Source organism: Protopterus annectens, chromosome 17.part0 (assembly GCF_019279795.1).
Source record: "Protopterus annectens isolate FY-2018-M chromosome 17.part0, PAN1.0, whole genome shotgun sequence".
In the NCBI taxonomy this organism is placed as follows: Eukaryota; Metazoa; Chordata; order Ceratodontiformes; family Protopteridae; genus Protopterus; species Protopterus annectens.
The window spans coordinates 256,313,603-256,323,602 of NC_056751.1; the positions used below are offsets into that span (position 1 = coordinate 256,313,603).

Genomic DNA, 10,000 nt, shown 5'->3' on the forward strand with positions numbered 1-10,000 from the left:
AGCAGCCGAAAGAAGACGAAGAAGAAGGGTGACATCATACTTGGCAGTTAAACTACATAGTCTGTTCTGAAAAGACAGAGAGAAGACATTACATCACATGTTGTTTATTGTTCATATTTTGTTAATGGCATGCACCCTGATAACAGTGCTTACATCTGGCTAGCAAATTGTGACAGATGCAGAAGTCAGACTACATGAAAAAGACGTTTGGAAGAATTTGTGTCTTAGAACAGAGAACTCTAAAAATCATGTAAAATAAAGGAAATTTCTTAGCCTGGTATGGCTCTCAGCATTTACTGTCATGTGAATATGGAAATAAATTATTGAGATATTACCTACTGAGACAGTATTTAATAAAAATGAATTTTAACATTTAGAATTCATAATCTTATCAGTGTTACATTCATATATATATCCATTTGTTCTAGGTTCAGATGATTCACTGTATACAACCAGCAAAGTCTGGAGGAGACAGCGAAATTGTGGATGGATTCTATGTAGCAAAGAAACTTCGACAAGAGCAGCCAGAGGCATTTCAAATGTTGACATCTGTTCTTGTGAATTTTGTTGATACTGGAACTGATTATTGTGATTTTCATTTGCATTCTAAAGCCAGAATTATACAGTAAGTGATTTTCTTTTATTCATCAGCTATGAAAGTAGTTTTGTTACATCCTACTAATTTCTAATAATCTGATCACTAACTCAATTTATGTAAGCTAATTTTGTGTGTGTGTGTGTGTGTATAAATACATATACACATGCAGACACACACACACACACAAAATCCAAAGACAGATGCAAATAAGTTTTGCTCTTTTATTTTAAAGAATTCTTCTGCCACCTGCTGGTGAAGGAAAGACTGACCTTGATTTTTTTTTTTTAAGAAGTCTAACTCTCTCTCACTCATATCACAACAGCAGCCTTGCATTAGAATCACATTTCTGTTTCTGTAAAGATGACATTGTTTGATACATGAAATTGTTTGCAGGGAGGGTCTTCATTCTAACCTGATGCGGTGGTAGAAATGCCCTCTTTCTCTAGGATTTCAAGCAGGTGCTGTACAAATCATAACCTCCGCTGCACACGTACACCACTTTACTAGGGAGCATCTACAGTAGCACATCTGTGCTGTACTGTACATTACCATTTTGTGCTTCAGTATGTTCTTATGGTTCCTATGAAAAGGAAGTCATTTAAAACAGCAATGTAGTGGGTCAGTTAGCACTTCTTCCTGAATTATAGACAAATCAACACCCCCTTCCCGCTTATTCTTCTTTCTTTGGTTTCCTTTAATTTCTGTTACAGTTCCATTTGTCTGCATGTCTTATCTGACGAAGAATCTACCCTGGTTAATAAATAAATGCAGGACACAATACCTGCTTAGGAAGTTCTTTAGTCATTAATTAGGACATCATTGGTCTACAGCATGGCTAAATGTCATTAATTTTCCTTTGGGCATTTAATCTCGCACTTTTGTTTGTTCATGTTTTCAGTGCTACATGAACTCAAAAGGCAATACAACTAAAAAGGTAATACAAAACTGAACTTTAGTACCATGATAACTTGCTAAAAGAAATTAAAATGTCACTGTCCACCCAAGAGTTTTATTTAAAAAAATTAAGTGCTTTTGTCTCAGCAGTGTAAGGACGTCATCAGAATGAAAATCCCAACCATCCTAATACACACACACACACACACACACACACACACACACACACACACACACACACACACACACACACACACACACACACACACACACACACACGCACATGCACACACACAATAAGCAGTAAATCACATGGCCATCACATAAACCAGCCATCTCTATAATTTTATTATGCCTCATCTTTAAAGTGCCAGTAATTGAAATAGTTTCTTTTAATCCTGGGACTTCACTAGCATCATAAAAAAAATGTGCCAGTAAAGCTCCCTGAAAAGAAATGGTTGGACCACCCCTCCCCCCTAACACACACACATCTGAAAGGAATGAAACTGATAGCGAGAGAGCAGTTAAAAGATCCAGGAGTGTTGCTAATATCTGTTCTAGACCACCAGCATGAGAATGAGAGGGCAGTGGCAATAGCCAGAAAAAAATTGCAGTGTGTCCTCATGGAGATAGACTCCAAGCAAAAAGGTAAGTGATGTGTGGTCAAGCCACACCTGTAGTACTCTGCAGTTATATAGATCCTACAAGTAAGAGTAACATTAGGTTGCTGGTAGTAATCAAGGGAAAAGCCATCAAAGTCATACATGGGATGGAAGGGAATGGATTATGACCAGAGACTAGAAAAACTGAAGGTGCCATCCTGAACAGGAGGGAGAGAGGAAGTAGGAGGGGTTCAGGCATGAGATTATATGGACCAGCGGCTCCTTGGATCTAGCAAAGTACATATTCTGGAAGAGCACTGTGGAGCCATCTATTAAGCTACCACAATGTGTGGAGGGGGTAGGGAAATGCATGGAGGCATTTAGGTGGGCACTGGACAAGTGGGAAGGAGTTGAAGAGGACAGAAATGGTTGTAAGCGGGAATGTTCAATGCACATAAACTACAAAGTAGATAAGCATACTGTCTCCTTCTGTCACTGGGAAAACATAATGTAATGCAAGGCCTAGGCCAGGTAGAGCCAACAGACTTTGTCCAGCTGATACTTCGTATCAGCTAATCCCATGCTAAGGGCACTTAGCAGTTTACTTGTTCTGTCAGACTATTTAAAATGAGGACCATGTACTTCAAACACTATAATTCACATTGTACAATTTATTGTGCTTCATTACTTTGTACTCTACTGAGTACATTTTTTTTCTGAGCATCACATCAACATGGCTTTTTTCAAGTCATATTATATGTACAAATATCTAAATGAATGCCTTTAACAACAGGTTCAATATTGCTAATATAAAAACAATATCTTTAATATTTTTAGGGGGAACACCTGAAAATGTAACTTACATTTATTAAGTGCTTGGGGGGGGGGCAGCATTTTGAGGGATGTACCCATTTTAAGTGAGAAGTGGCCAGGGGTGGGGTAGCACTAAGATCTTGTGAGTACAAAATGGAATTTGCTTGGTACACCCCTGTTCCATGACAAAAGAAATGGCATCTACTGACTCCACTCCAATGGACATTGGGGCACTAGTCTTCCAGCTACCTCAGCTAGCTGGCTGTGTCATATGAAGGAGTCCTCACCCCTGACAGAGCCACTAGCAGGAACAACCAGGGGGAAGACTTGAGGACCTATCAGCATCCTTTGCTGCAAATGGTTCTTGGGAAGTGGTCATGTCACCATGGGAGGAGGAGGTGATTGCTGTATAACAAAGAAAATAAATGCAGAGAAGCAACAAAACAAATGAGAAGCAAATGTAATAAACAGAAAGGAGAGGGACAAAGACGGTGGGGAAAGAAATTCAAGCAAACAAATAAGTACAGTAGTACATGACAATAAAATATATTACTTCAACTATAACTGCATTACATCAGGAAAATCCTTTATAGAAGGTGTGTTATTACAAATGGAAATGGAATTTGATTTTTATAGCCTCTGTGTCCCCTCCTCTACTTCCACTATGGTGTAATGCATGCCTCTCAACTTCTTTGCTCTGGAGTTCTGGGAAAAAAAAAACAAAAGTAACAGGAGAACAAAGGTCCAGAATCAGGAACATTTTTTTAAATTACTCTAATTCACTTAATAAGCTTATAGAACAACAGCTGAGTTTCAGTAGACACTGAATATATTTATGAACTCTGTAAAAGAAGGGGTAGATTCAAGTCTCATGTTTAGTTTAGCACCAACCTTTCTGGCAGTTAATAACAAAGGCCACAGAAGTGTATATTGTAATTTTTGGACTACAACTGGGAATTACAGTAATGAGTAAAGCCAAAGATTTAGTTAGAGTAAACTTGTGGGACAATAATGCGTGTAAAAATATGTGAATTTATTCCCAAAATGGTGTAACTTTCTGACAAGTGACAATAAAATATCATATAGGACCAATCTGATTTAATTTATAACTTGCATTTCCAACACTCCAGATTTATCATATAGGACCAATCTGTTTTAATAGGTTCATAGGTTCATACTAGGCTATCTGCCCTAGGGCATTTATAAGCCTAGCCAGAGTGTGTTTGGCTTTCGCCACCCATTTTAAATAAATTTTGCTATGCCCTTTTTCGAGGTTAGTATACTGTGCCTCTGTCTAACAGTGACACAGAAGTGATACCCAGGGTACACCTATGATATCCCATCCACTCATCAAGATTCCTCTTGAAGAGAGTCAATGAGGGACTCTGCCTAACCTGGACTGGGATTTTATTCCAGAGTGAAGGGAGCCTCTGGGTTATGAATCTGTCCCTCCAGCATGTCCTATTTATTTCAGTGCTGAGGTTCAAGTCTCTCGAGCGCGTAGCTTGATGGGATTTGGATTTTCTGAGGTGCAGCATGTCCATTAATTCCGGGTTGGACATGGCTTTATACGTCAGGCACAGATCGCCTCTGAACAGGCGGTATGCCACTGAGTAGAGCTGGAGTTTCTTTAACCGGGCAGCATACGGCATCTGTTTGAGCCCCTTGATCCTCTTGGTGAGGTACTTTTGGGGTCTTTCCAGTTGTTGCAGGTGTCTGGTAAGGTACATCCCAAAAGGGGCACTGTACTCAATTATGGGCCTGATGAGGGATGAGTAAAGAGGCACAATGACCTCCCCTGATCTAGATGTGAATCCCTTCATGATTAGGTGGGCTATATAAAATGTTTTTCTAACCACTTTGGCCACGTGTTTGTCAAATGAGAGATTGCTATCAACTTGGGTCTCCAGGTCCCTAATTACTTCTTCGGTACTTAATGGATTATCACCTATGTGGAAATTTGTGGGCACTTTGTTTTTGCCAAAGGGGATGACTATACACTTTTTGGCGTTTAGCTTGAGGCCATGGCTCTAGCACCAGTTGTCTGTTTCTATGAGGCCCTTTTGGAGGATGCTTGTGTTGGCTGGAGAGTCAATTATGGCGCCCAGTTTGCAGTCATCTGCGAACTTGGTCAGCCACAGTCCTTCCGTGTTTGCCTGTACCTCCGAGAAATATATACCGAACAAGAGAGGTCCCAGGACTGAGCCTTGTGGGACGCCACTTGTAACTGGTTTGGAGTCTGACATGGCTCCAGCAATTCTAACCATGTAGGTTCTGTCCGTAAACGATAAAAAAATGATATTTTATATATATATAAGAAGGTGGAATGGTCATGCATACTGATAAATGGAGAAGTAACTTATCATAAGCAATGTGAAGCACTGCTAAGCAAAGTTTACTAGTAGTAAGCACAGTGAAGTATAATTGCTCATAGCTTAGCACTGCTTTAACTAGCGCAATGGCATTGCGCAGAGCTGCGCATTGTGCCAACTAGCGCAAACAAAACATGTTTGTGCGGAGCTGCGCACCGCACTAACTAGCGCAAACATTGGGCAGAGTCGGGCAACGTAGAGCAACATCGAGCAATGTTGGGCAAAGTTGAGCAAAGTCGGCAAAACACAGACACACCTCCTAGCCTGTCTGGCCAGTAGTAAAATAAAAAGCAATGACAGGCCTCGAACCCGGGATACTATGCACCATAATCACAGTTCTAAACCACTAAGCCATGACAGCTTTACATATGGATGCATTTCCAACACACTCATATATATCAATGGAAGTTTACCCATGAGAATTTTCAAAACCGGCCAATCACAAATAAGTGCGGGAAATCAGGCATATTTAAGCTCCATAGGTGGGAATAATTGCCATAACTGGTTGTAGCTCCCATCTGCAGACAGTATGGCTGGTGTTGGAGAGGGCTCTCATTTTCAAGCGCAACGGTGGGGCATTGAGGAGTCAAAAGTTATGGTTTGGCTCCTTGTCTATCATCATGATGCAAGACTCCTGCAGGGCCAGTTTCAGGGCACTGAGTACAAAGCGGAAGCCTGGAACCATCTAGCACATGATCTCACCAGTGCCACAGGCGTCCCTCAGACTGGTGAGCAGGTCAGACACCACTACTCAGACCTGAAGAGACACAAGGAGGACTGACTGAACCAGTGGATACAGGAGGCCTGTGGAATGGAAAATGACCCACTACTGAGTATGTAGCCATGGAATGAAGTATGTAAGAATTGCTATTGTAGTCTATATTATGGATAGGTATGTCTCAATATCCCTTCATTTACTTCACAGCTGCAGGTGTCCATGCTGCGAATCAGCAAGCCTATGCAGACAGGCTGCTAAGGCTGCACCACCAGGCAGGTTAGTAATTATTCTGCATGTGTTGTCATATAAAAGAAGTGAGAGAGCCTGAAAAAGAGTGTTGTAACCCATTAATAAAGGTATAATAAGTGTTGAATAACTTCTCTGCATGTACTGTTATATAAAATAAGTAAGACAGCGTGAAAAGGTGGTGTAACCCATTAATAAAGGTATAATATGTCTTGAATAAAAGACCTCTGCATGCACTGTGTAATGTAATTAATAAAGGTATAATTCCTGGAGTGTGTCTGTGTCACTTTCTTCGATATGTTGTTGTACCCTTGCATTATAGAAATAGTACTGTTGTATTAAGTGCGGTCAACCCACACATGGGTAAGCCCATATAAAGTGGATGAAGTGAGTGCCAGTAGCTGTTAAGCATATATACATACAGTCCTCAACTGTCGGTTCATGGCCGGCATGTACAGGTTAATCTGGCACATGAGTAGCTTGTTATTGTGTTCCCCAGAAATGTCTGTGTTCTGCTAGAAATGTAGGGGGCTGTCAACATATACCTGATAATGTCACCTAAACACATCCAGATATGTAGCTATATAAATATAAATGAAATATATAAATATGTAGCAGTAACATCTGCATCCAGGACAGTTTGTATGTCAGATACAGGTCAGGTATATCAAGAACTAGCAAAACCCATTTCACAATTTAACGGACATTGTCTAGTGTAAATATACATGTAGGGGATATATAACTGCAGTCAGTAGGAATTTAGTGTAAACTTATAAGTATATATAAGTTGTTAATGGAGGTATATTTTTACACCCTACTGTATGTGCATAAACAATGCAATTCCACACCTCAATTGGTATGTCTAATCTCATAACATTTGTTGGGACACATGTCCTATTGGTTCATAAATATCTGCATTTACTATGATGCATGTGCCCTGTTCACATACCACACTATTGGTGGCCTGTTGCCACCAATCAATCTTGCATGCTGTTGGAATGTCCACTGTTGTTCTATATATGCATGTTATGCTTGCTGTTCAACTGTTGGAACTCTGGTGTGTTGAGTTAATGGCAATACTACTGTATGCTGTTACAACTAAATTGGAATGCTGTTGGCTATTACTAACCCATATTGTCATTAAATCCTCCTAAACATAGAACATATGGGAAGGCTGGTCCCAGCGGACCCACCTGTCCCACCTCAGCTGGCGATGGCACCTGGCACCAGCAGGTCCAGTGCCCAGCCCGGGACCTCCTCCTCCATTGGTCCTGTGCCACCTTCGGGTGGAAATGCTGCAGGGGATGGAGCTCATCCCCCCGTGAAAGCATGGTCAGAGGAGGGCCACTTATCACCCTCCGAACGGTCTGGGCTGTGGTGCATTGGGAGATCGAGAGTTCAGTCACTGATCCTCTATGCCAGCTCGAGGCAAGAGTGGCATGACTCACAGGTGAGCCTGCCCCTCCTATGCAGCCCCCAGCACAGCCACCCTCCGGGATGTGAAGGTGGGGATCTCAGTTCCACTCTTGCCATCTGTGGGCTCATGGGCTTGCGATTTCCAAACATCCTTCCCCATCAATGATGCTCACCCACCCCATGTGTCATATTCCACCTCTGTATGTGTCTTGTTTGTTTTGTCTGTTTACCTCCCCAACCTACCTCCCAAATTATACCTACTTCCCCTACCCCACATTCCACTCTCACCTGAAAACAAAATGGGCAATCTGCTCCCACAAAAAAATTACACCCCATACATAGCTGCCCATTTTGCACGAATGTCCACTGGACACATAAACTGAAATTTAATTGGCAGTACAACATACTTCGTTGTCCTCACCCCTCTCTCAGGGGTGGAAGGTTTCAAATTTCCCTCCAAATTACTAATATATGCACAGCTGCTGCTGTTAAAGAAATGGGCAGCTATGGACCTTCCCTACACCCGTCCTGCACATTCCGAGTTGTTTTCCCTACTGTCTTTCCCTCTTTGTGCCCCTTTTTTCACCACTTTCCTATCTCCCCATTTTCTTTTCCTTCAAAGAAATGAGCGCGGGGGTTAACGTGAATAAGCACTTTTAAGCAGTAGTAAGCGGGTTTGCGCGAGTGTGCGCTTGTGTGCGCTTAGCTTAGGATTGCTAAGCATCACGCAAACCCACGCAAACCCTCTTACAACTGCTTAAAAGTGCCTTAGTCACCCTGCATATGAGGGGCCTTGTTCTGCTCAGCAGCAATATAAAACACCACTGTCAGTCTCGAACCCCGGACCTTGGACACACTAGACTGCATGAAGTACCACTAGGCCACAGTAGATATACAGCAGGTTGTTGCTGAAATATATATATCATGCATCAGAATGAGTGAATGTAAAGGAAAGATAGGAATGCCATAACACAAAACCTGTTCTGTGGAACTTTACCAGCAGTTGTTGTGGAATTGCATTACATGACTGTGATAACAGAACCAGACATTCTAGCAATAAATAATGTTACAGCAGCACTTTACAACCCCCACACAGTATCATAGCAGGACAATCCCCACCCAAATGTACAAAATACCTATGTGTTCAAGGTACAGCAAGGATGTAGGTAGGCATACTTAGTACTGGAATTGTCCAGTTTTCATGAGCATCCTGTGATAATGTCAACAAAAGAAAAAGCACAAACTGTGCAGAAGTGAGTACATTAATATCCACAGTGCAGCAGTTCCCAAACAGTTCATGTGCAAAATGAAAACATCTCAATAACTATGTATGTGTGCCAGCTAATTGTATAAGTAGAAAAGAAACTACATACTCCCATGTATCTTGTGTTAGCATTTGTAGGGGTGAGTACAATAATACACTGTCAACTGTGTACTGGAAGTGGCAACATTCAGGTCTGAGTACAACATTCAAATCACTGGCTACACCCCTAGCATCAGTTATGAGAAGTATACCAACCTTCTGACTTACACAACGGTGTCCACAGCAAACAAGCATGGTCCCCACTTTGGAATGCTGAAAGGGCTATGCCTACCTGACTTAGCAATTAATAATATTGGGTTGCTATGACAGTGAGTACTGCAAGTACCACACAGCAGGCTGCATGCAATTGCCAAATGGTGGCCACCAATTGGTGCAGAGGCCATCACATGCACATGTGCAGATGCCTATAAAAGCAGGCTGTACTTGCTGTCCACACATGCAATCATTTCATTGCAAGTACGGAGGGAGAGAGAGCGAGAGAAAGAGACATATGGATGCAGACAGCAGCTGGAAAAAAGAAAAAAGATCAACCAAAATATATTGAAAGAAAAAGTAATATATAGCAAAAAAAAAAAAGAAAAACTAAAAGAATATATTGAAAACAAAAAATATATTGAAAAAAAGTATATTGAAAAGAAAAAATATATTGAAAAAATATATCATATTGAAAATATATATATATATTGAAAAAAATATTTAAAAAAATATATCTTGAAAAGAAAAATATATTGAAAAAAAATATTGCAAAATAATATATTGAAAATAAAAATAATTATATTGAACTAAAAATATATTTTGAAAAAAATCATAAGCTACAAAAATAAAAGCTATTACAAAACACACGAAACAGACAAATATGAACACATACAAAGGTAAGGTATGTAACAGCTATGTATTTACTGGCATGTAGTAGATGTTTATGAAGAGTACTCTACATAGTTTGAATCATCCATATGTGGCAGCAGTACGTATCTATGCACAGATGCTCTGCATAACTACTGGCATGGAGACATCAGT

General features: G+C 40.7%; 1 protein-coding gene across 1 annotated transcript in view; it reads left to right on the top strand.

Annotated features, from left to right (window-relative positions):
• The window catches only part of BBOX1 (gamma-butyrobetaine hydroxylase 1), a 1,172,734-nt gene that overhangs the window by 1,116,716 nt on the left and 46,018 nt on the right, over positions 1-10,000 (top strand). The window contains exon 6 of the mRNA XM_044058954.1: positions 429-625. Coding sequence (XP_043914889.1) covers positions 429-625 — 197 coding nt within the window. The remainder of the gene's footprint in view (positions 1-428; positions 626-10,000) is intronic.